Source organism: Numenius arquata, chromosome 3, assembly GCF_964106895.1.
Source record: "Numenius arquata chromosome 3, bNumArq3.hap1.1, whole genome shotgun sequence".
Lineage (NCBI taxonomy): Eukaryota > Metazoa > Chordata > Aves > Charadriiformes > Scolopacidae > Numenius > Numenius arquata.
The window spans coordinates 65,199,887-65,227,140 of record NC_133578.1 but is presented as its reverse complement, the minus strand read 5'-3'; the positions used below and the strand labels follow the sequence as shown (position 1 = coordinate 65,227,140).

The 27,254-nt window shown below is 43.0% G+C and overlaps 1 protein-coding gene across 1 annotated transcript in view; it reads left to right on the top strand.

Moving 5' to 3' along the window:
- ATAD2 (ATPase family AAA domain containing 2) overlaps positions 1 to 7,657 on the top strand; it is a 37,762-nt gene extending 30,105 nt beyond the window's left edge. Inside the window, exons 24-28 of the mRNA XM_074144878.1 lie at positions 15 to 164; positions 1,237 to 1,638; positions 2,332 to 2,456; positions 4,805 to 4,933; positions 6,433 to 7,657. Coding sequence (XP_074000979.1) covers positions 15 to 164; positions 1,237 to 1,638; positions 2,332 to 2,456; positions 4,805 to 4,933; positions 6,433 to 6,474 — 848 coding nt within the window. The 3' untranslated portion in view covers positions 6,475 to 7,657. The remainder of the gene's footprint in view (positions 1 to 14; positions 165 to 1,236; positions 1,639 to 2,331; positions 2,457 to 4,804; positions 4,934 to 6,432) is intronic.
- Positions 7,658 to 27,254: the final 19,597 nt, after the last annotated feature.

Genomic DNA, 27,254 nt, shown 5'->3' with positions numbered 1-27,254 from the left:
TTCTTTATTGCAAGGTTGTAGCTCTTCAAAGTATGCTCCATCTTACTACCATGTAATGCCAAAGCAAAACTCTGTTCCTGGGTGTAAGAAAACAGATTCAAAGTGTAACGAGAAAACGAAGATGCCAGCAGTGCCTGTAGATGCCAGTACACCCCGCTGTAACGGCAAGTTGCATTTTATTTAGACTTTCTTGGAAAAAGTGCTCGGGTCGCTGATGCCTTCTCTGTTCTTGTGACACAACAGGTTTCTGTGATGCCTGGTTCTTCATGCCAGGGGCATTACATTTTTTCATTTGCTTCAAAATGTGGGATAAATCCAGGGGTCATTCATTCCATATGGTTATGAAGTTCAAGTACAGTTTACATTGTAAGACGCTAGCCTTGATGGTCCAACTGACACTTAATGGCTCCTAAATTTTGGTATCTTTTGAAATCAAAAATTGAAGGGGGAAAAGGGAAAAAATAGGGGAGCAATAATAATAGATATATAAAAGAAAGATTATTATTTCTTTGCTTTTCCTGTGAAAATGACATGAAAGAACAAAGGGGCTTGGGTCTCTTTCAATTCAAATGCATGACATAGTGTGAAGTTTCCTGGTCTTACTGGCATGGCTGGGAATTTTGCCATTGACTTCACCCCTATGCTTTGTGCAGTCCTCTGTGAATACAAAGAATTGTGGGTTTTTCTGGAAGGCAAAAATGCAAAGTTTGTTTCAAACAAGGTTAACTGAATCAGAAAGCATATGAGGTGTAAGTCTTTACAGACAATTTTTTCTCCAGAAAATATTGCCTTAAAATTGTCTGTTTAACTCTGCTCAACGTATGTTTAGCTTTTGAAGTTTACAGCTTTATAACAGGTTTGAAGAAGGGCTCGTCTCCGGATGCTTTTCTGTTGTTCATCTATATTAGTTCACATAATAAGACAGTAAGCAACTTCACCTAATAACCTTGCTTTGCAGTAATACTTCCTATCTAAAGTAAGAATTTTCTGCTCATAAAATCTTGAAGCTGATGGTTTTGTGAATGAAAATCTGTAGCTGACTTTTTAAAATCTGATAGCAAATTGACATCATTAACTCGCAACTCTTTCTCTAGACGTATGTAGGGAGACAGACAATGGTACTTGAGCTCCTTTGATCATTTTCCCTGTAAGTCAAGTAAGATGAGGATGCTGGATTTTGAAGGAAGAACTGTTTTGGTAATTTTTTGGATTACTTTTTCTGATATCTCTTTGTAGATATGTCAAAAAGAAAGCGTAGAAAGAAAAAAGGGTCTTCAAGTATTGCAATAAAGAGGAGGAATTTTCAGTTCAATAAAGAGAATAAAGTTCCAGAAGACCAAAATGAAGTAGAGTGTGATGAAGAGTCTCCAGAAAAACATGTTTCTAACACAGTTTGCACTGACGGTGAGTCCACACAGGATTCTTCTATGGAAGAAAATGAAAACATACTTCAAGAACGACAGAAAAACGCGAATGAAAATAAATCTGGGACAGAAAATGAAAGAGAGAGAGTTCTTTTGGCTAAATCTACTTCTGAAAAGAAGAGTGTCATGCTTCCTGAACATTCAGACCTAAGAAAGGAGAGTGAAATGCCGGATTGCCAAATAGCAGGAAATTCTGAAGATGGAGATTCAAATGGCAAGTGAAAGGTCCCACAAGTCCTTTCTTTAGCTCCTTTTTGCTCCTGAGGAGGTTTACACTGTTTATTAAGTTTTAGCCTTTTAAATTCTATTCTGTTATTTCTGATGTATCTTTCTAAAATCAGCACATAGTGTTTCTTGCATAATGATGCTGCCCCTCTAGTTACGCTAGCCAAACTCATGCTTTTCTGAAGCTGCTGGCTTTTTGATTCTGAAGTTTGTTTTTCAAATGGTACCTGATTGAAAAACAATTGTTGCCTTTCTTGGATGAGTATCTGCCCAGTAATGAGCAGCCTGAGTTAAAAAGCTCTGTACTTCAAGCAGTGTGGAGCCAGAGTCACATGTGGAATAAAAACTTATGTTTTTATGTTGGCAACGTAAAAGATGTGTTTTCTCACCTAAATTACTTCAGAGTTTTACCGGGCAGTGCTGTAATGGCAACGTAGCTGGTTTTTTTTCCTGGTTTTACCCTGCCTTTTTCTCTAGTGCTTTATGTCCGAGTTTAATTTTTATGGAGAGGTGACTTTTGCCAGAAACAATGTAAAAATCAAGCATTTTGCAGTGAAAAAAATGGTAACAGTTCTATCTCTCTCATTGCAGAGAGAGACTGTATTCCAGGTACAGGATACTTCACTGATACTGTATTCCAGAGAAACAGAAATCCTGACTTAAGAAATCTGTGTCGTTCCAGATTCGTGGGTGTACTGTGTGACTCGTGCGAGATGTTCTCGGGTGCAAGAGCAACAGCTGGCGTGTGTCGAGAAAGCAACGGAAATGCTCACACAGACTGTGATTGTGGATTACTGTGAGCTCAAAGTAAGTCTAATTTCAGTTTTGTTAATACTGAAGTAGGACATTTTCTTGCAACGTGTACAGTTGTAAATTAAGTCAGTTGTTAACCAATTAAAACAAATTATGGGAAGGATACATAGCTTGTGAAGTATTTCAACCTGTAATGGACTATGACTGTTGTGTTTCCACACCTGGGTGTAGACTGCTCTTCTTGCTTATGGTGAACTAAGTTTTAGGTGACTGGGTTCTCTTCCTAATTTTTAATTTAAAAGGGCTTGTTGAATTTTAAAATAGACCACTGGCAACCTGCTAGTACTGTTGGCTATTAATGTCTTAACAGTTTTTATGATGGCTTTTGAGGTTTTGGTTTGGTTTGGTTTTTGCATGGTTTCATTTATTAGGAACCTGAAAAGGACCTTTGCTTCTAGCAGCGATGACTTGGTTAGCAGGTTGACATAAAGCTCATTGTGGATAAAATACTAATACTTAGTTTTCTGAAATTCTTTCAAAATCCAGTGTTAGAATTTTGCATTCATGCAGTTACAGTGTTATAAGGGTTTTCCAGCCCCTCGTAGGAGAGAAGTTGCTATCCTAGGCTACAGTTGGGGAAAGAGTGGGCCTGGCTGCAGGGGGTGATAGAGGTTTCTTTGCACAAAATGGAGAGGCTAGAACAAGGACCTGATCTTCAGGGCATATTGCAGTGAGGAAAACTAGGAAAATTGCTAGGTTGGAGTCGAGGAAGTTGGCCAAAGCAGAGGAAGGCTGCTCTTTACCTGCCACGATGAGAAAGGGAGTGTTTCCGTGTTTCTCATGGATATTTCCCCTGTGTGGGGAGAATGTGGTCAGATAGGAATCCCCTTCAGTGAAGGGGCTTGTCAACACAATTTCTGTCACGTTATTACGCTGTGACCTAATGTGTAGAGATGAAACTAACTTTTTAGAGCTGGCTTCCTAAGGAAGCAGATTTCAGGGGATTTTGCTGTTCATATCTGCCTACGTATATAGAAAAGCCACGTACTTCTTTCACAGTCAGAGCGCTAATAGCATGTGCTCTGAAGTTACTGCCCACTGCAGAAATGGTATGGTAGAGCCTGTATATATATGTTTCAGCTATAAGGAGAGCTACAGTCATGAAATGTGTCTTTTAGAAAACTTGTTTCATTAACATGGGTGCCATAGGAACTAGCTGCTCCTACCAGAGAGCCTCTTTGGAACTCATCTGCAGTGAATAAGCCAGGTGAACCTCCAAAATGTAGCTGCTTGGGTTTGTTTGAGGATTTTTTTTGTGGGGTTTTTTTTTTTTGTATTTGCTTGGTAATAGGCCTAGAACTTTATGAACATATAGAAGAGCATGCAGTCATCTATGTGGCAGCAATTAGAGATAGTTTCACGCAGGATTTTGACCACACACCTCTGTCCCATCCTACCGTTTCTGTTCACAGCACTTGAAAGCACACAAGCATGGGTTTTGTGCATTTATCTGCGTGTTGTATAGAATGAACCTGAGGGGAATACTCCAATTTTGGGCTAGCTGATCTGAGAGAGGCGGATGATGACAGACAGGTGCAAGGCAGTAATATTTTCATTTGGTGTGGCTGCTCTCTGAAGCGACGTCTTCACAGCCTCACACAACACACAGATCCTGAGCAGCCGCAGCAGTAGAAGAAGATGCTGCCATAGCTTTCCCAGAGATTATCACCTTCACATCTTTGGTAACAGAAACGACTGTGTGAGGGATTGGTAATGTGCTACAGGCAGAGTCCCTCTGCTTGTTTACCTGCTTTTGGGTTTAAAGGCAGGAGCTGGCTGATCTAACTTTGCTCCCTGATCCACTTCAGCCACTTGAGCAGAGCCGTGGGCTCTGTACGTGCTCAGCTCATGGGTGACGGTGAGCACCTAAGGGTGCTTCCGCTTCCAGCTGGCACAGCTGTCTCTGGCAGATGTGTAGCCTGGCTTCCAAAGGTCCACGTCACAGTGCCCTGCACTGCAGCAACAGCTTCTCTATGGAAATACAACAGCGGCTTTGCTGTGGCAGCAACTCTGACAAAGTGGATTGTGTCGTTCCCTGCTGTTCTGGAAGCAGTTGATTCACAATTATAACCGTTGATGTGATAGATTGATTAGTAATAAAACGATGTCTGAAATTTAAGCCTTCCTTTTCTCTGAAGTATGAAAAATTAACTCATTTTCTCCTGTTAAACCTTGTGAGATATGTAGTCTGTTTTCTGAAGTGTCACTCATATTTTGTTTAATAATATAAGGAAGTAAGATGTCACTTCTGTTGTTATTGTTGAGCTTCTGAAAACATAAAGAGTCTATTCAAAGGATCTTGCGCTGTTCTAAACTTGTAGTTTTCATTTTTTCTCCTTCAGCAACTGTTGCATTTTGTCACTGCGATAACTAAGAACTTCACTATATTTCACTTGGAAAAACTATATGCTGTTCTCAGTCAGTGCATTTACCGTCATCGGGAAGATTACGACAAAACTGAATTAGTGAAGGTAAACTTTTTGTCTTACAGCACTTTCTATCACTGGTGTGTGTGTGTGTGTGTGTGTGTTAAGCATATGTACGTGTGCACTCTGGATATCACGCTTATTTAGCATTACTCTTTACTGCTTAGTTGCCGGAGTTAAAAGGCTTTTTCATTTCAGTCTGGAAGACATTTATCCATATTGCAAAACCATTGTTGTATTTGGCATAACTGCTGGCAGTTTCAGCAGGAATAGGCTTGAACAAGACAATAGGTCCACCCCCACAGCCCTCTCAAGGCAGTTAACCTCAGCCTGTCACTAGTCCTTCTCCAGAACCTGTTCAGGGGTAGGGGGCTGCTGAAAGGAGGGTGCTTTGCTCAGTCTGACGCTTCCTCTTTCTCCCCCTACAGGCAGGCAGACACGGTAATACTCTGTACAGTAGTCATTCCATTCTTGAAAAGAAATTAGGTATGAAACGTAACAAGAGTTTGAGACTTTTCTCTACTCTTGCCATAATCTCTTTTTAACTAGCATGGCTCAAGCATCTTTAATTTGACATATTGGGGAGATTTCTGCCTTGACGGCTTAATGCTAATGAGTCAAATTCTCTGATCTCTCCCTCTCGGAGAGGGTTTCTGAGTTGTCAGAACTCAGCGGAAATCTTCCAGAGGCGCCCATAGTCCCAGTCAGGAATTCCCAGTACTGAGGGGATAGGTTTAGATAGGTTGAATATTCAGTCTTCAGATTCAAGATCCTTGAATCCCTTTGAGATGCTTGTGCCTGAGAATAGATAAAAATTCTTTATGCCCCTCAGTCTGTCTTAAAAAAGAGGAAGCCTCTTTTCTTCAGCCCTGGTCACCTTGATCTCTTCTTGCACATCTGATAAAGAGTAGAATGGACACTCCGTTCCCACTGTGCAACAGTGAGGATTATTTGGATGCAGGGAGGCCATTCCTGAAAAAATGTGCCCTTTTCTCATCTAGTGTAATGATGTGTTTTAGCATAAGAAGGGATTTATTTATGTCATCTCAGCGCTTGTGAGCTTTTGTGACTTAAACTTTACTGCTTAAATTAAGAGGGACTTGATTTCTTTGTTTTCTACTTCTACCTTCAGGTTTAACAAACAAGTATCTCCTTTTCAGAATGTGCAAGTCGGTCAGGAGCAAGCTCTGCTCTATGAAGAGATAGATTTTAACAGGCAGTTATTCAGAGTGCAGAAAATAACATTTCCAGCTTTTTAGTTCTGGCTTTTTAGGAACCATCTCCTCTTTCTAATTGTTGAAACCACTGTTGATGCAGATCCATACAGTCTCTCCAGCCTACTCTCTGTTTTGGATGCATAGGGATGCATTTGAAGCTAGGGGGTATGGAAAGACTTTGTGATGGTGGTAGCACACGTATTTGCTAAATATTACTAACAATTGTATGTATGTACAGCTTCTTTATTCTTTTTTATGAAAAAATAAACAGGGTTCTTAAGTTTTTATTCATGCTGACTGTCGTTTGTCTCTTTTTTTTCTTACTAGGAAATGAAGAAAGAAATTGCAGCCTTCAGTTGTGCTCCTTGACGCTTGATTTCAGCCCACTTCTGCTCTGTAATGTTTTCTTTTCATCGCATGCTGTTATCTGTGCATAATTCAATAAAGATTACTTCTACATATATATTTATACATATATTAAACAAATATATCCTAAAATTTATTAAGAAAGCTCAAATAAAGTCCTTTCTTTTTGACATTTTCGTCCTCTCTATATAATGTATGATGTGGGGTACTGCTGTCATTGCCTTTGTAACGCTGCAGATCTGAGCGTCTCCCAGATAACTTCGGTACCTCTCTTTAAAACAAAATGATCTAAAACTTGATGAACTTTAATCATTGTTTTCTAGCCTGTGGGAATACGTTTTTCTGAAGTAGTCTTGTGGTGCTGTACAGTCCATTGTATATTACACATAGGTTTTAAACCAAATCTCATTTTGCTATATGGAAGGTACATCCTCTGCAGTACAGAGGTAATTTTTTTAATTACCTGTTAGCACCTCAAGCGGCTTTCATGGAATTAACAACCTAAAGAAAGTATGTGGGAGAAACATGCTTTCCACAAAAGTAAGAACTTCTGCTGTGGCATGTTTTTTGCCTGTCAAAAAAACCTAACTTGAAACAGAGCAAGGTTTACCACTGGGACTTTCTGAGATAAAGTTTAGTCTTGCTTGTAACGATGACAATCTTGATACTGGAGAATGGAAGTTTAATATAAATTGTTAGTTGCGGGTCGGGTCGCTTGTAGTTGAATTAAATTGTAAATAGTTTTCTAGTTACCTGGAGAGAATTATATCTCTGTTACATAAAAGTGAATATATTGTTGGTGATAAATATATTTAATAATAAGCAATATCCCTTTTTGAAGATAAATGCGTCTTTAAAGCAGCAGAGAAAATTTCTCAGTTAATTTGACAGAGTTATTTTTTAAAAAATTGGGGGAAAAAGGCAAAGCTCAATTATATATGAGAATAAAATTTTCTGTCAGTTCCAATAAAATGTGTCACGATACACTGTTGTTGTGTCACAACGCCTGGTGATACTGAGTGCCTAACTGTGCAATCCCTCTGTGTGTGGTTGGTTTCTTAGGTATGTTTTAGTTCTCTTTTTTTTGTTTCTTTCTGCTGTGTTTGTCCAAATGTTTGTGTACTATGCAGGTTATTTTTATTTTATCTGTATTGTTTGGATGGGTATTAATAAAAAATGAATCACCTTTTTGGGGGGTTTTGCCTGCTCTATTTTAATCACAGAATAATTTTGATCAGTAACAACCCAAAAATCAACTTACCCCATTCTTGGGGTATCGGTACATGGCAAAGGCCAAGCACAGGAGGAAGAAAAATTATATTGAAAATGTAATGTATAACATTGGAAATGTAATAAAGAAATTAACATATTTTTTCCTTAACTTAATCTCCACTCTGGCTGCTGTCGCTGATTTTCGATCGGGCTGTGGGGGTGGGTTTGCTGAGCCCCTTCCCCGGAGCGACTGCTTCAAAAACTGATTCTGGGATCAAAACTTTCGCTCTTCAAAGCTTTCATTGAACTCCCTCCTCTCGCTAGTCTCGACAGGATACTGCACTTACACGGCTTTTGTGAAAAACTGTGTTTATAATTGCGTAAGTCTTCATCTCCCATGACCAACAGTTAATGGATCCCACAAGCCACATCTTTTTCTTAGGGAAACAACCGTATTTTAGTGTCTGAACCAAAATGGCAAACAGTGATGAAAGAAATAACATGTGGAGACGCAACATTTTTAAGAAGTATGCAGTGGGCGTTAAAACTAAATAATGACCAAAATATCTAGCCATGTACTAAAGGAAGAGGTTCCCTTTCTCCAAGTTCTGTAACTAAACACACACAAAAAAAAGAGGGTTGTGGGTTTTTTTTTTTTCCTCACAGCCATTACTTCTGCGCTCGCTCGCCCCTGGTCTGGGGCTGCGGAGCCTGCGGCGACGTCCTCCCTCAGCTCCGGGCGCCTGAGGGGAGCCTGGGGCTGGCGGCGCCCTTCGAGCCCGGCCGGGCGGGAGGGTCCAGCGCCCAGCCCAAGCTTGTCGGCGGAGAAGCCACCGGGAGCTCCCGGCCTGTCGCTCCCGGTCCTCGCCGCCTGACCGAAGGGCGAGGAGCCGCCGTCGGACTCCGTGCCGCGGCGCGGCGACGCCGGAGCAGCCCCCCGCGGCCGGCCGCCGTCCTCGGTGGGGCCGGGCCGTCCTCCGGCTGGTGTCCGCCGTCTGACGGGCGGGGCGGCGGCGAGGCGGCTCCGCCCCCGCTCCCTGCCAGGGAGGCTGAGGCACCGGCCGCCGCTGCCCGGCCTCCCCGCGCACCCGCCCCGGGGGGCAGCCAGGCGCCCGGGAGGATGCGAGTGGGCGCCGCGGGCGGCGGCGAGGCGAGGGCCCGGGCGGCCGGCGGCCTTGGGAGTTCCCGGCTCACCCGCCGCCCCCCCGCCCCAAAAGAAGTGCAGTAGTTTGTGAAACGCAAGATGGCGGCGCGGCCGTGAGCGGAGGCGGCCGGCAGGCGGGCAGGCAGGCGGGCGGCGCGGGCGGAGGGGGCGAGGCGCAGCGGCGCCCTCAGGTAGGGGCTCGCGTCTGCCGCCGCCGCCGCTGCCGCGGGCGGAGAAGGGGCTCTCGGCGCCGGGAGGCGGGAGGGAGACCCCCTCTCCCCCCCCCCGGGGAGGCGTGCCCCCCGCCCGCCCCCGCGGGAGCCGAGCCAGGCGCTCTCCCGGCGGGGACGCTGCCCCGCTCCTCCCCGGGGCAAGGGCGGCTGCTGGGCGGCGGGGGCGGGCGGGCCCAGCCGGGCCCTGCGGGGGCGGCCGCCCGCGGGGTGGGCGCGGTGGGCCGGCCGCGCCCCGCCCGCCTCCCTATTGTCTGGCGGCGGCGGGCGAGGGGCCGGGGGGTATCGCCTGCCGGGGGCGGCCGGGCCCCGGGCGGGGAACCCGGGCGGGGGGAGAGCCGGCGTGTCACTTGGAAGCGGGTCGCTGCGTGCCCCCGGCCCGGCCCCGCAGCGGTTGTTACACCCCTTCGAGTCCGAGGAGCATCTCCTCTCCCCGTTCCTCCGCCCTGTGCCCGCTGCGAAGCCGGGAGCCCGTGCGCGGCTTCGCTCGCCCCGGGGCGAGGGAGAATTCGCCAGTCGGCGAGGAGAGCGGAGAAGTTCACTCCCGGAGGAGCTGACGATTTCCCGCCCGCTGTCACCGGGCAGGGGCACAGACTGACAGGCAGCCAGCGAGCCATGAAGTTGTGTCTCCGGAGTTGTCCCGCATCCCGTGGCGTTGCGGAGCGGGGGCGAGCGCGGAGGAGCAGCGGGGTGTATGTGCAGGCAAAGTTGGGGAAGATGTCTGGTTTGCTCTTCTGGGGGTGTCTGGGTTTTGGGGTGCGTTCTGACGCTCGGCTCTCCCCTAGATCAGGATGTGCGGCACTGGAGATCGACACCGACTTCCATAAACCACATAATGGAGGCAGTTCTGGATCTCTGAAAGGGCTCCGAGTATCTGCAATAGTGAACGTTATCTGGTAGGTACTTGTGCTTTATTTCTGAGCTGCGTGGACTTTCTGGTAGGTTAAACAGTTAACGGAAGGTTGGAGAAGTTTACTTTGTACGGTGTCATATAAAATAGCGAAGGCTGAGAGGGCTCTTGGTGTGCAAGCTGGAGTAGGTGCCACTTCTTTTTAAGATCGAGCTGTACAGACAGCGTATTGGGCATGTCAAAGTGCAGACAAACATTGTATAAATAAAAAGTGGATTTTGTTATGAAACTTGTTACATGAAAACAAATATTCCATTAAACGTAGGAATGAGGAATTTTAAAAGCTGTACTGTTGCTTTTGACCAGCAGGCTGGTTTTTGTTTGTTTTTGCTTAGAAGGATTTGAAAGAAAAGAAAGCTTCTGAATACTTACGGAAACCCTGTTTAAAACAACCTGCCTGATGCAGACTATAGGACTGCCCTAATTACAACCTCTTTGAATAAGCACGCATCACTTAGAAAACCCTTTTGTTACTGTCTTTAAACATTGCCAGCAAGGCAGTCTGTTTCACTTGTGGTGTTAAATGAATTCCCCTGAGCCGATTAGAAGTAGATGCCATTTTTTATTATTTGCCTTTAACTTCAGGGTAGTGGTTTTTCTCTTTGCTAGGTGGAATGCTGTTGCGTTTGGGTACTGTGTGTATACTATGATCGTTCCCAAACTTGTCTTTGTAAAACACAGCAGTTTGAGGTAGACCTTTTCTTTGTGAAGCATACTTTTCTACTCTTAATGTTTCTTACCACTCTCTTCTGGATTATTTCCTGTCTTGAAACACCCTTGATGACCTGTGCATGTTTTGGCTGGATCCAGTGACCTCGTGTCTAGTCTTAATTGCTGTCATTTATCACTGTTGGTCATTATTGGAATAGACAATATTTATCACTGCATGCTAATATATCATTGGAGACTGTTAGAGCTGTGTATTGAACAATTCTGCCTTTTGTAGATTTCTCAGTACTGAAAAATTTCTATCAAATAATGGACTTTGTACTATTGTTAGGATTCCTTTTGTTCCTAATGTACCGAGAAGACTGTTTCTTACATCTTTTGCTTCACTGAGCAGTCTATAGCATTTCACTTAAGCTTATTGCTATCCCTGAGCTTCTCCCCTGCTTTTCCCCCATTTGTTTTTATGTAGTCTGAGGGAAAGGATTAAATTTTGGTTAACTTTTTCATCTAGTTGTGGTTGATGAGCCTTTTGTTCGGAGGTGACTTTAGAAGAGTCTGATTTAAGAAATAGTCACATATCTTTGAAGTCAGATTCTTTCCTCAAGTCTGAGCTCAGGATTTTTTCCAGCTTTATGAAACTGGAACTTTTAAAGCACCAAATAAACTGGGTTTTATTCAGTTTGCACAGAATTAAGTATAACCAAGGCACAATCACTTGTAGCTAACCTATGGCTAGTCTTTGTTTTGGTGATGGATTTCTCTTTACCTGTCAAACTGAGGTCTAGGCAAGAATTCCACTGTGTCAAATTCAGTATTTTTATGTTTTCTAATTTTTAGAAATCCTGACCCTGTTGCAAAATTGGCAGAATGATCTTCTCAGTGTCTGTTTATTAAAGTCCTGTGTGATAACAGTTTTGGGGTCATGAAGCAGGGAAGGTTCTGAACATTTTTTAGCTGAGTGCATGGACATGCTGTTCTCTTCCGTGTATTAATGGTCAATATTCCCTCTCCTTGCGCTTTAGAGGCAGGGTCATTGATCCATAAATATCCAAGGTGGTTTTCCTCTGAGTTGTCAGTGACTTGGAAACAAGTGGTGCAATTTTCAATATAGTGCCATTTCCCCATTTTCTTTTGTTTATTTGGTATTTCCTATATAGGGAGCAATATTGATCTTAGTGTTCTAGTCCTGTATCTCCCTACTATGTGTCAGTAGCATCAGCTTTGTTGAATATATACCGATAAGTATATGATTTTCTGTTGTTACTTAAATTTCTAATATTGTCAGATTAGGCATTAAAGCAGTTTCTTTCTTCAAGCTATTAAAGGGATGTGATTGCTTATTTTTTCATCATCATTATTATTAATTCCAATTTATTGTCTTTATTCCAATTCATCTCTTTTTTTTTTTTTTCCTCTCTCTCTTTTTAATTTTTTGTAGTTAGTTCAGGACCTTCCCAAATATTCAAGCCACTTTGCTGCATAAACAGTTGTTTCTTTTTCTGTGGAAGTGGAAGCCATCAAAAATGATACATTTCCTTACCCTGTACCAGCCAGATGGCATTTCATAATTCAGTGCCTTGCGTCACTTTAACTGATGGTTCATTTCCAGTTCTGTTGTCTTTCTGTCAAGGAACTGGAAGGAACTTCAGAAGGTCCACTGAAGTCTTTTTCATATTCTTCAGAGTTCAGTGAACTGTAACATATTTCATAAAACAGTGTCTCTACTACCAGTGGATCCTTTCTAACTAGCTTCAGAAATCAGCCCAAATTGAGCAAAAGTCTGCTGTTGTCACATGTGGGAAGACGTGTACCGTTCTTTTATTCTTAAAAGATTTGAGATCGTAGTAAATGTTAAAGTTCAATAGAATTCAGTGAAAAAGGGTATGATCTAAAGGGGCAAGAACTGTAACATAGACTACATTTATTATATCGTCAAAAATATGAAAAGGGCATTATCACGCTAAAGCACAGAAACTAGGAAGATTGCTGACGACTAAAAGAGGAACGGCTGTGGCTAGATGAGAGAACCCTTAAGAAAAATGTTAAAGAACTTTGAATATGCTACTTTTTGCACTTCTTAAATGGTGTCGGAGACAGCAAAGAACTTAATGTTGCAAACGTCCTTTAGCAGTGTGACCTCTGCTTGGGCCGAACAGGTCTAAAGGAGCTCAGTGTATTCTGCCTCCAAAGAACAGGCTTCAAATTGCATTTGGAACCGTTTAAGGAAGTGAGTTTGGTATTTTGGGTTCACTCTGTGCAACTTGGCCTTCCCCGGTGGCGTTTTGGAGTCTGCTGCTCACCTTCCTTATCCGCTGGTCTCACTAGGAGTTGAAGGAATTTAACAGGCTGCCAGGGGACCCACAATTTGAAGTTGTTGCTCAAGCAAGCCTTGAAGGCTGGCAGTTTTGTTTAAACAGTGGGCAGACAGAACTGTGTAATGAGGCATGAATAACGCCAGCCCTCGCTCTTTGGCAAAGCCAGCCTCGTTCTGTGAGCGCCAAATTCACCCCGCCAGACAGAAGGACAGAAATGAGCTCGTGGACTTTCTAATGGCTCTGGTAGAAGTTCCACATGTTCAGCGCTTTGAATCTTCAAAGCATCTTAGGAACCACATATATTGGATGGGAAGTAGCTGTTAGCTTACCATGAATACTGTGAATTAGGCAATCATTTTGTATTGGTTTTAATGCTTGCATCCTTTTTTATAGGTTAGGAGTGTGATTATTTTAATATTGTCTTACCTTACAAAGGTGCCAAGAACTTCATAGGTGGAAATGCATGTTTGCTTAGTCCGAGGCAGTCTTGGTAGAAGTCTCTTAAGCTTGGCTTTCCTAAAAATTGCAGTATATTAGCTTAAACAAAACATGGCACTAATGTGATTGCCTTTCTCCATGTGTTATAGTGGAAAGACATGCTTCATATGCCAAAATGCTGCTGATTTTGAAGCTCTCCTACCAGTTCTGTATGTGGTGTAAGGCTCTGTTTTGGTAATTAGGTCAAAATGATCTAGGAATCTTGTATGTCCTAAAAAGAGTAAAGGGGACACAATAGGGAAGGAGTCAGGAAGGAATAGTTATTACTACCTGGGCTATGGAAGACTGGCAGTTAAACCTGAGTTACAGCTGTGTGCTTCTTCAAAAAGTCCAGATTCCTAGTTAATCTTTGGAAAACTCTCAAAGTAAAAAAAAAATACTACTTTTTTATACATAGGTCAGCTGCCTTCAGCAAAATCAGCTGGAGCTGAGGGCACTCTGCAAATCAGAGCTGTATCGGGAGTAGTTAGGCACTTGGCAGCAGTTGCCAGGTGAGATGGAGCAAGCGTGAAAGCTCAGGGGTGTCTGTTTCTCGGTAGGATTCTCAGCAAGATGAAACACATTTGTAGCTTCGGTGGAATATTTTTTGAACATTCAGCACTGCACAATGTCCAGCCTTGTTTGCAATGTTGAATACGTACAGCTCTGTCGTCCAGACTTCTTGGTGAGGGTCTGGACTAACAAAAAGATTCACCATACCTGGAGTTTAAGTCATAAAATCATAGGATAGTTTGGGTTGGAAGGGACCTTTAAGGACCATCTAGGCCAACCTCCTACAGTGACCAGGGACATCTTCTACTAGATCAGGTTGCTCAGAGCCCCGTCCAACCTGACCTTCAGTGTTTCCAGGGATGGGGCATCTACCACCTCTCTGGGCAACCTGGGCCAATGTTTCACCACCCTCATTGTAAAAAAAATTCTTCTTTTTATCTAGTCTAAATCTACCCTCTCTTAGTTTAGAACCATTACGCCTTGTCCTATTGCAACAGGTCCTGCTAAGAAGTTTGTCCCCATCTTTCTTATAAGCCCCCTTTAAGTACTGAAAGGCTGTAGTAAGGTCTCCCTGGAGCCTTCTCTTCTCCAGGCTGAACAACCGCAACTCTCTCAGCCTGTCTTCATAGGAGAGGTGTTTTATCCCTCTGATCATTTTTGTGGCCCTCCTTTGGACCCACTCCCACGGGTCCATGTCCTTGTTATGTTGGGGTCCCCAGAGATGGATGCAGGGTTCCACGTGGGGTCTCACCAAAGCGGAGTAGAGGGGCAGAATCACCTCCCTCGACCTCCTGGCCAGGCTTCTTCTGATGCAGTCCAGGATACAGTTGGCTTTCTGGACTGTGAGCGCACATTGTTGGCTCGTGTAATTTTTCATCCACCGGTATCCCCAAGTCCTTCTCAGCAGGGCTGTTCTCAATCCCTTCATCCCCCAGCCTGTATTGATACTGGGGGTTGCCCTGACCCTGCACTTGGCCTTGTTGAACCTCATGAAGTTCACATGGGCCCACTTCTTGAGCTTGTCCAGGTCCCTCCGGATGGCATCCCTTCCCTCAGGCATGTCAACCTCACCACTCTGCTTGGTGTCATCTGCAAACTTGCTGAGGGTGTGCTCAATCCCAGTGTCTATGTCATTGATGAAGATATTGAACAGTACTGGTCCCAATACAGACTCCCGAGGGAGTTAGAGGATGTCCCCCTGAGGGACATCACTTGTCACTGATCTCCATCGGGACATTGAGCTGTTGACCACTGCCCTCTGGATGTGACCATCCAACCAGTTACAGAATCACAGAATCACATGGGGTTGGAAGGGACCTCTGAAGATCATCTAGTCCAACCCCCCTGCTTTGGTCCTAGAGGTCCACCTAGAGCAGGTTGCACAGGAATGTGTCCAGGCGGGTTTTGAAAGTCTCCAGAGAAGGAGACTCCACCACCCCCCTGGGCAGCCTATTCCAGTGCTCTGCCACCCTCAAAGTAAAGAAGTTCCTCCTCATGTTTAGGTGGAACTTCTTATATTCAAGTTTGTGCCCATTTCCTCTTGTCCTATCCCTGGGCACCACTGAAAAAAGACTGCCCCCCTCCTCTTGACACCCACCCTTTAAGTATTTATAAGCATTGATCAGATTCCCCCTCAGCCTTCCCTTCTCCAGACTAAAAAGACCCAAGTCCCTCAGCCTCGCCACGTAAGGGAGATGCTCCAGGCCCCTAATCATCTTTGTAGCCCTCTGCTGTACCCTCTCCAGCAGTTCCCTGTCCTTCTTGAACTTGGGAGCCCAGAACTGGACACAGTACTCCAGATGGGGCCTCCCCAGGGCAGAGTAGAGGGGGAGGATAACCTCCCTTGACCTGCTAGTCACACTCTTCCTGATGCACCCCAGGATGCCATTGGCCTTCTTGGCCACAAGGGCACATTGCTGGCTCATGGTCATCCTGTTGTCCACCAGGGCTCCTAGGTCTTTCTCCTCAGAGGTGCTCTCCAGCAAGTCAGCCCCCAACCTGTACTGGTGCATGGGGTTATTTCTCCCCAGGTGCAGCACCCTACACTTGCCTTTATTGAAGTTCATCAGGTTCCTCATCCAGACAGTCCACCTATTCAATCCAAAGGCTTTTGTGCATGGATCAGTCTCAGGAATTGGTGCCCCATATGAGATCCCTGCTGGCATTGTAGGCATCTGTGAAAATGCGATGCAGACTCGCACAACTTGACTCCTTGTAGATTAAGAGTGGTTTTCAAATTTGACTTCTTAGTACGTTTTACTTAATTTTGTTGGAGGAGTTTGCGGGTGAGTAGAGAACTATTTTTTTAATTTCATTAAAAGAAATAATTTAAGATGGAAGGAGACTTTTTTTATGTGTGAAATGATCGCAACTTTGGGTGTTTTATCCTACAGTCCACAAATGTTCATTTCAAATCTGATTCTTGACAAGTAGCGCTTTTTTTTTTTCCTTTTGATTCTCTAGCCTTGGGGTTCCTCCAGGGGAAAAATAAGGCCTTGTTAATATCAGCTGTTTGTTTCTTCTGGGGAAAGGAGGGAAGAGATGAGGAAAAAAAAAGAGTAATACTGAAGTGAAATAAGTTTACTCTTTCCACACATAATAAAGAGATAGTCACATGGCGCACATCCTTAGAAACATATATTAATCATTGTAGGTAATGGTCAGAAGTTTTACATTACTGAAGACGCTGAAATTTTACTTCAGAGTCCTTTGCTTTGAAAGCTTTGCAGTATATTAGCATTTGTGTAGGTGCTGGCAGTGCAAACGCCGTACCCTGTGGTCACACAGGCTTCCTGACAAAGAGCGAGCAATACTTTTACTGCAGTTTACGCCAGAGGCTTATGGGCATGAGATAGTTCTAAGGGCAAATTTGCAGATATGTGCTCTTTTATGCGAGTGAATATCCTATTTCTGGATGTAATCCTCATGAAGTTACTATCTGTGGATCCCTCTTCCTTAGCGGGCAGTGCTTCAGTCCGGATGCTGCAGAGAGATGGACCGAGGGTGGGAGGCTGCTGGAGGGCTGGGGCTGGAGATGGCTGTGCACCACAGCAGCTCCTCTGCACTACTTTGTCTGGAAAGATTCAGTCATTTCCACCCAAAGCAATGAAATAAAAAGCTCAGTCAGCCATTTCATCTTGAGATACCCCGCCCTCCAAAACAAATACTAAAAAGAAAATGTAGGTTTTGGCCCATGCGTATCCCGGTAATTTCCACTGATTAAGTTGATGCTTGTAGCTGGGATCTAGACAGGCAACGTTTTACAAAATATAAGTATCCGTTTTCATTTCAGTAGAGGAAGTTACAAGATTTATATAGTCCCTTTGATATTTTATTTAACCCAATAACTGTTTGGGAAGGAAAGAGTCTGTTTAGTTTACCTTTGTCCTACATTCAGTTTTAATATCTGATGTTTAAATGAAGGGGGGTTGATCTTTATTCTTAATGATTCATGCTGCCTCAAAGCACAGTGGTTTCTAGTTGTGTGCTGCCTTTCCCACTGGGGGATGCAAACAAAAGAACAATAATTTCAGACTCCTCCTTCAGTTTCCAAGAGAACCTTAGCTGCTCAGGGATAGCTTTGAATTTTAAAAGCATTTTTCTTCCAAATTATGTATTGATTGCACACAAAATAGCAGTGCTGTAATATGCAATTTAAAACAAATGCATGATGGTGCTCATTTGCTTTTAATGCTGCTTTTTCCAGCAGAAAAACAAAAAGTGGATTCTGTTCCCATAAACCAGTCTTGCAAAATCCTTACAAACATTTATTAGTCTAGACACAAAATATTCTCACCCGGCCTCAGCTTGATGATGGCGAGGAAAAAAAAAAAAACAAGGAAAAAAAAAAAAAACAAGCTAATATTGTACTTGGCTGTCAAAAAAGGGAAAGAAAAAAAAAAAAAGCTTGCCCCAGGCTAGTGAACCAGTAACATTTTGCTGGGGCTGCCTGCAACAACAGATGCATCTTATTCCCATGGGGTTTCCAGGCCTGCCTTTTCTCTTATGCTAAACTTGGACACTCTCATAAACATTCTCTTTGAGTACCACACCCCAGTCATATCCTGGGCTCTTTTAATTTGGTTGATTTAATAATGACACTAGACATGTTCGTCTTGCCTTTCCTGACCAATCTTTGTGTTCCCCTATCTCCCCCCAGATGTCATTTAACTAATGCAGTAATAAAAAAACAATATATGGGAACTGCAATAATGGATAGAAATCAAAATAGTTTAAAATAGGTGATTTAATCACAGTTTAAATCTGCATGTAGGGAACCTTGATTTAAATGCTTTCTTCTGATCTTGATTTGCATTTGTGCTTTTGATAAGTAAGTTTCATAAATGGCAAGTGATTCTCATTGTCTGATAGTGTGGTAGTTTGCAGAGTTCCGTTTTTTAAAGGGATAAATTACATTGGTGAGTGTTTTTTAACAGTCCCTTATCTCAACATACGCTCAGAATATTCGTTTTTACTTTTTGTCATTTTCTTAGAAAATAGTGAATTATGCATATCCATTTTTCAGATAATGATTCGTTCCTGTTATTCTCAATTTATCTCAAACTGCATTTGATTGGAAATTAAAATTTAATTAAAAATTCCCCTAAACAGCACAACATATCTGTATTATTAATTAATCTACTGTAAATATGTAGAATATTTAAGAATACATTTATTCAAGCATGACTGTGGTATTTTTAACCCAACACCTGTTTGAGATAAAATATGATACTTTTTTATACTTACTAGATTAAATTCATTGCTTCTGTGGTGACATATCCATCTCTGTTAAGATTTTAGCCCTGGTGGAGTTCGTGCTTAATTGGAGATATTACATAGAAAACAACCTGTCCTGCTTTTTCAACTTTGAGGCAGGACACTTCTCTCATTCAGAAAATATTTTGTGTCTTCACTCAGTGCAGATGTCTACAAAGAGAATGTCTGTCTATAAGGTTAGTCATTGACTGCCACTAATGCAGTGTTTTCACTAAGACTTTCCAGCTTGGTTAACTAAGACAACTTACTTCTAAAAAAATAGTTATGTGAACTACAACTGTCCATTTCAATACTGATTTTTTTTTTTTTCTCAGCGCTTTTATCCCATTAATAAAAACTTAGCTGTTTACAGTTAGAACAGTACTTCAGGCAGTCATCAGTGTTCTTAATGAGGATGACTGGTTTAATGTTGGTAAATTAGATAGGTGTTACTCATGTGAGGGAATGTGTTCAGTGTGTTCTTGAAACATTACTATAAATTAACAAAGTGTTTCTGACTAAAACTGCTTTTGATTTTCCTACTCTAAGTAATAGGGGGTTTCAACATAATACTGATTCTTCTTTTTTTCCCACCCAACTCTGATGCTGTCCTGTTTTGTGCTGTGTAATTTTTTTTGGCTTTTCTGTTGCTTCTTAAATTGTTTTAATCAACACATAACATTTTTTAATAAAATTCTACTGCCCATTCTCATTTAAATCAGTGAGAGTATGATTTTGGCCCTAGGATGTTTATGCAGCTTTAAACTACCTATGTATTTTAAAACAGAACTAATCTGATTTTTGGGCGGTGTTTAAATCTACTGCAAAAATAAAGCAAGTAGCCCCGCAGCTATTCATTTTTGAGCACAGTGTTTTAGTTAACTACATACTTTCTGCTTAAATCCGATTGTGCTAGTTTTCTACTATTATACTACTACGTGAGAGACAAAAAGTCAAAGTGGTTAGTCTGTTTTCGGTAATTCTCTCTCTTCCTTCCCTGCCAGGGCTGAACACCGAGGTTTGTGTTTCTCCTGCAAGAGTTGCTCACATGACAGGCAGCCCCAGCAGAGCAGGGCAAAAGGTGCAGTCTCTGGCTTGCCTGGGTCAGTGGCTCCCAAACTGGGTTTTTTTTCCCCTCGAGCAGGGCTCCAAGGAGAGGCATCGCCTGTCTGGTGGAAAGTCAGTCATGGAGGTGAGGTTCACAGTCAAAGTTTGGGGCGTCAGCCTGGATAACAGGGGAGCAGGGAACCAGTCTGGTGGAAGATTTGATGATTGTTGCTGGGTTACTTTGCTGTTGCATCAAAGCCCCTCATTTAGGTGAGCCAGGAGCAGCGTGGGACAGCATCAGGCTGTTTCGGGGCTCATAGTCCAGCAGCGCTTGTGGAGCAGAACATGTTAAACGTGGTAACTGCAAACCTCCTGCTCCCTGTGCCATGGGCCCAGATACTTGTTCTGGTCTGCTGACTCTAAGATCCTTCATCACTCCATGGTAACTTGAGTACGCAGTCATCTCTCTGACTTCCCTGGGTGACCATACTTCCAGATTCAGCTTTGTATTCTGCATGTTATACTTGAAAGGCTCAATAGTCCCCTAACTTCACCTTTTTTTGTCACTGGGCTGATTGGCAGTAAACAATGTTTATCCACTCTGTGAATGCGTGATGGCAAGGGGGGGAAGAGGAGGGATCAGTCTTTGTCACACACAGAATAAGACATTATCTCCCACAGAAATCAGCGGGAGCATCTAAGGAGTACAGTACAGCACTCAGCAGGGGAGTGGAGTCGGGTCACTGTTGCAAATAAAAACGCTTTGCTTTTCGCAAAGGTTAACTTGGTACACAGTGGTATTTTACTAGATGGTTGGGGCCTGCAGAGACTGTTTATGCAGGCAGCTTGGGCTGCCCTCCTCCCTTTTAGAAGGATGAAACATCCCAGAATCCTGCAGAGAAAAATTAGAGTAGAAGTGACTTCTGGAAATTATCTAGTCCAGCCTCCTGCTCAAAGCAAAGTTAACTGTGAAGATAGAGTTGTTCGGGGTCTTACCAAATTTTGAAAACATGCAAGGATGGAAATTCCTTAAAAGTTCCCAGCAGGTCTCCACACCCTCTCCTGACAAGTGGTTCCAGCTCCTTGCCAGTGCTGAGGTGCTGTTACTCTGCCATCACCTCACCGTGCCCCTAAAGTGATGTTCACCTGTGGCAAACCAAGAGTATGTTGGTGTTGCAGTGCGAGGCAGGTGGACCTGAGCTAGCTTGTCAGTCTCACCCTGCTCCTGGTGGTAATTGAGTGTTGCACTGGGAATACTGGCACTTAAAAGCAGTGACCAAGTACCCTGAATATGGAGAGGGAAACTTAAGTGTGTATTTGTGCTGCTGCCTGACCAGCGTTGGTGGATCAGGTCTGAGGATAACATCCTGAAGAACTTCTGTAAGATCAGCTGTGCTTGCAAGCATGAACACAAAATTTTTCTGTATCTCACCAGTAGGAAGGAGTCTGTCAGTAGGGACTAGGTGAATTCTTGTGGGTTTTTTTGTTCTTAATTTATGTGATTCAGCTTACAATGGTAAAGCTGTTATATGACACTGGAAGCATTCTGGAGCCACATTTAAAAAAAAGCTTTTAAAATATCAGCTCTGAAGTAATATTTTTTACTTCCTAAGTGGAGAAGCAAATCATGTGGCAAAGAAAATAAAGTACTTTTCATGCACTCTGTGTTCCTTGACCTTCTCACAAAGTGGTAGCAGACCTGAGAGGTTGGAGGAGGCTTTAAGGAGGGTATGGGGTGGGAAGCAGGTGAGTCTGGGGCATGCGGAAGAGGTTCCGAGGAAGCATGTGTGAACAAAAGCCCATGGTGGCTTAAGTGATAGATGAGGCTCTAAAGAGTAGTTGCAGCCTTGGTAATGTGCCTTGAAGTCCTCACCTTGACATGCACTAGCCTAGGTCTATGCAATAGAACTGTAATATTTTTTTTGTTTTTCAAGTGACACTCCAAGTCCTTGCTTTTTCCTCATTCATAAAACACTGGCTCTTGCAAACACTGGATCTGTACATTTATTTCAAGTATTTTGGGATCCTTTACAAGTTACTTAAATTATGGGTGTGTGTCCTGGTGTGTACAAGTCTGTGTGTACTTGTGGAGCACGCAGCAGTGCGTATTACTGTCACCTGGTGAGTTCACTGTAAGTCTTTGTTTTCAGTTTCTTACAATTGTTGAAATGAGAATTTCTCACACAGTGTTTCTATTTGGAGGCTGCTTTTGTTCATTGACTATTGGGGGAGCAGTCAGCTGGTTCAAGAGCAGAATTTACGGAGTGAGGAAGGAGGCCAGGAGGGGAAGAGAGGCAATCTCAGTTTAAAAGCTGTATTAGTTTTCTTTTTCTGAACAGCTCTGTGCCTCAGGGATTTGACATAGGAACTTGAAATTTGGCAAGGATCTAGCTCTGAGGTCTGAGAAATGCATTCCGCTGCTTAAAAAAAAAGGTAAAATAAAAAATTGGCAGAATTATGAGTCATAATGTGTCACCACCTTTTTGTATCCAAGGTAGAATTTGCAGGATGTTTTGTTACCTGCTCTTGATTGTGGCTTTATGCCCCCTATGCACATTTGCAGGCTGCTTTAAAGCACCCGTATTAAATGGGTTCTCTTCCTCCATCTATCTAGGGTTTTGTATTGGCATCAACATAGCCCTTAAGCTGCTGCTGCTTGTGCTCCTGCAAATGCCACTGGCCTCGCAGGAGGTATAAAAGCACTGAGAGCTGGTAAGCCCTGAGACCCAGTCCCACTTGTTTAAGGGCAGAGAGCTCCCAAGACTGTTAATTGCTGTCGCGAAGATATTTTGCTACGGTGAGAAGCAAATATTAATGAAAGCAGATAGCAGCTGATTTGAAATCTGGTTTCCAATGTGACGAGGGCGCGTACAGTTAGTTGCAGTCAGTGGAGGAGGGGTAGAGGAGAGGGAGACAATCTGTGCTGAGCTGTGTCACCTTTAAAAGCGCGGGGGTTCCTGTATAGCAGGAGGGATGATTAGAGAATGAGTCGGGCTATCTAGCAGAGGAGACCATCTGTAGGGCTGCTGCTTTGCTCTCTGAAGAAGCTGAAAGGTGTCTGGGGACACAAACTCTGGGAAGTGAAAGGAAGGTCTTGTACTTCCAGCACTAGACCAGGGCCTGGGAAAACGAAGGTCTGTAGATCATCTGGGAAAAAAAAAAAAAAGGCAGATTGAAGTCAAAAGGAACATTTTGTGAAATCATGTCTGTGCCAGATTGTTTCATTTTAAAGAAGGAAATCCCAGGAGAATAAAACCTATTGTTTTGATGTTTTAAGGAGAAACTTTTTTGATAAACAATTTTTAAAATGAACCATTTTTTACTGTTCTATATTTTTAAAAGCCAATATGAAACATTTTGGGGCTTGAATTAAATATTTATTCAACCCAAAACACCTTTTAAAATCTTTGTGTGTCAATAATTTATTTCTTCCTCCTTTCCTTTTTCTATGTAACAGCACAGCAAGCAAAACAAAACAGAGCTGTAACTATGGAAAAAAGGATCCCTAACTCTGCTGCTGTTTTATTGGGTACGATAAGCATTTACATAAGCCTGATACTCGCTTTCACGAATAATCACACAGAGATGCCTGATGTTAAAAGTACTGAGTGCTCACAATTTGAGTTGAACACTTTAGAGGTTAAAAAAAAAAAAAAAAAAAAAGACCTGCCTATCTGAGGTTTAGCTGCGAAGGTGATCAGGTGACATAGGAAATACATGCTTATGTGACTGAGGAGCAGAGACACTCACTGTATATGTTAAAGGTACTTCTTCATCAGTGCACCCATGATGGCTAAGTACTTGTTGTGTTTGATCAGTAGCTTCTGTACAATCAGACATAAAAACTAATTATGTCTTTGTGTGTCAAAAGCAGTGGCACAAGTTACTGTGCTCACTCTAGAGGTACCTGGGGGATATTCTGTAATAGAGAAAGATAATCTAGGTCATTTAGTGGTCACTTCTGGCCTGAAATTCTGAAGTTTACTTTGATGGAACCTGCTCGTTACCCATTAAAACCAGTGGGTTAGGAGGTAACCGAGAAAGTCTAGTCGTGTGTCCTGTGGTAGGCGCCTTTCTCCAGCTCCGCTGGGCTTCGTGTTGGCTGCCCAGTGCTCCAGCGCGGGCCCGGCTTTGGCGTAGCCTGAAGCGGTGTGTGGGCAGCCCTACAGGACCCTTCAGAAGGTGCCTCCCTCATCACAAACCGTAATGCAGCAAGGACCCTAAGCGTGCCCTTGTCTTCATAGCACACGTGAAGTCCTGCTGAAATCAGTTTGACAAGTTTTGCTCCTGTGTTGGAATACGAACATTTTAAAACAGGAATCAAATGTGAATATTTGCATGGTTTAGATAGTTGGCTTTATTTTGGAGTCATAAGCAGCAATGCCCTCTGAACTTTGCAGATAGAGAACAACTGAAGAAAATGATACTATAAAACCAAGTCCTTTACCCTTCTCGCTGAGAGGCAGCAGAGATCAGAGCAGATTAGTTTATACTGAGCTCTGTGCAGAATAGTTTTTGACACAGATACATCTACTCTGAATAAATGGTAATAGTTAGAAGGAGGCTAAACAAAGGATCAACAATTGCATATTGTCATGGATTAATCAGACCCTGTAAGAAGACAAAACAACATTTTCTGTGTTGGGAGAGATGGTAGGCAATTTGTAATCTAGGTGATTTTAAAAGTTAGAAGCAGTTTCTATTGCTTCATCTCCTGCCGAGGCACTGTGTTTGTGCGTATCCTTAAAATGACATTATATGGGTTATGGGTTTGGATTTTTTGTTGGCACACTTTTCCTGCACCCTGGATGTAAATGTCATACAGCAAGCAGGGAGAAATGCCTTTTTGTAAAGCACACAACCTGCACACACAGTGAACGCTTTCTGTAATCTCATGTATTTTCTTGCTGCATCAGCTACTCCTGTTTGGGGGAGGGAAGGAAGAGGTGGGTAAAAAAATTGTGCTACAACAGGTTCTTTTACGTGTGTCTTCTGATGTCAATCTTTTGTCTTTTCCTTCTCAAACTATAATCAAAGGGCAGAAGACTTGGGTGCCTGCATTCAGAAAATATTTATATGCATCTTTACCCAGATCTGCTGTAGAGACAACTTTAAATGTTGAGTTCCACCCTGGAGAATAACTCTGTCTTAATATAATTATTAATGAATTGGGCTTATTAACTCTTTATGGTGTGTTTCTGAAGAGCAGTGTCCTGAGCAATTGCCTGCCCAAAGATGAAATATAAGATCCTGGACCTTCGAAAAATGTGCCTGGACTTACTTTTTTTATGTTCCTGGAAAAATGTCTTGTTTCGTGGGCTAGTTTTGCTAGGAATGTCAATTGCATGGAAGTCTGAGGGGAATTTACAGAAGGGGATTGCAGTGACCAATGTCTTGAGAGATTAAGAGTGCAACTAATTGAAAGTTTTTTCTCTGTATTTTTTTTTCATTGAAAACTGTTGCTTTAACATAAAGCAAACACCTGAAATATTTCATTGCAAACCAAATTGCGCAATATAATTTCAGTATCAACAGCGAGGGATAAAAATACATTCCAGATAAAAATAGAAAATCTGAAGCAATATTGAGTCATGTATTTGACTCTAAAGTATGTAAGGGACAAGCCAAAGCAATCTCTGAACCATTAGTGATGATCTTCAGGAATTCATGGAGGGTGGGGACAGGTCTCAGCGGGCTTGAGACAAGCAAACATAGTACCTGGTCTTAAATGAGGGAGAGGCATGAGCACAGGAGGAGAACACGTAGGGAATCACAGATCTCTTTACAGGATCTTCGTTCCCAAGACGATACAGGAAGAGTTTACTAAAAATGAGTCTATGAGAACCTAGAGAATTACAACAACGTTCTTAAAAAGGTGGATTTGTCAAAACTAGACTTATGTCAAGCCGATCTGATTTCATTTTCTGCTGGAGTAATTGCCCTACTGGAACAGGATGTCGCAAATCTTACTGAAGTCAAGATACTTGACAGGGTCCCACATGGAATTCCTGTAAGCAGTACAGGAGAGGTGGTTTAGAGGAACTGGAGTACAAGGGTGATGCATAATTGGTTTGATAAACTACTTGAGTGTGAGTTTTCATAATCCCCTGGTAAACTGGGAGAATGTGTCAGACAGGGTGCTACAGATGGAACAATCCCGTTAGCACCAAGGAGAAGGGAACAGAGATTTCTGTAAAATCTTTGGAGGAAGGAAGGCTGGGAAGGGTTGCAAGCGTCTCACTTTGTTGAGATTTTAGTGACTGCTGCTCTTGCTCTTCATAGCCCTCAATTAAACAGGGTTTTGAAATCACATCATTAAAAAAACCAAACAAAAACACACAGTGTAGTCAGAAGAGCATAGTTGCAGCTTTTTTTTTCTGAGACCTGCTTGCATCAAAGAAAGGTGTTGCTCCACTGGTAAACAGTGGAGGGATAGGATAATCTGCCTGTGGACCACGAGCCAAGCTGAACCACAGCGAACAAGAGGTGCAATACAGGGATTTAGCTAAAAGGCTGCAGGTGATGCAGTTGCACGTGGGCCTGTAGGCACACCGGCACTGAACGCTATTGGGTCAATGAGGAAGCTGGAGAAAAACACTTACTGATTTGTTGGACAGGTTTCCCATTTTATTCGTTATCTCCAGCCTTATCTCAAGCGTGCTTCAACACTGCATGTCAGGTCAAACGGTGCTTTCACTTGCGCTCTGTGCCATCCCAGAACAGCACCCTCAGCCAGCCCTTAAGCTCACTCCGGCTGCCCTTCCTATAGATTCTGTGCCGCACTAGCAGTGACGCACTGCGGAGTACCACAGTCACTTCTCAAACTGCAAATTCAGTCAGCAAAACTAGCTGTTTCAAAAGTGGCTTTTGAAAATGGGCATTTCTGGCATTTCTGAAATTTTACTCAAGATCTCAGAAAGATTAGGTAATACCACCCAGCTCTTCCCCAAGAGCATTGCTCAACATTGAGTCTTGGCAGTTGTCTTTCTTTTGTGAGGAGCCCTCTAGCCCCACGGAGAAGCAGTACCGTTAATAGTGCTCTACCTCTCGTCCCTCAGGACACCGAGACAAATGGATCCATTTAGCTTTGCTTCATGGTTCTCTCGCTGCAAAGATAAATGGGATGGCCTGCAATACATACTTTGTATATACATTAAAATAAATATCTTTTACAATTCTGTGCAGTTTTACAGACTGCTAGCATTAACTTGTGAACGAAGGGTATCTTTCAACCTCAGTACTATTAAATAATTGTCATCCTGGAACGATGATTACCCGAGATTTATTGAGCATTGTCAGTGTCCTCAATACTATGTAACCGTATCCTTGGCATAAAAAGCCTATCATGTCAGGCTGTGCACTTTGGATGTAGGCACCGAAGTAGTGCTGAGGGTGACTATTAAAAACATTTGAGGAGGATTTTTATGAAAAAGTGAAGTGAGGCACACAGTTCCAAAAACGGAGCTTATGGAGCAGCACTGGGTGGCAGCTATGGATGAACACTTTTGTCT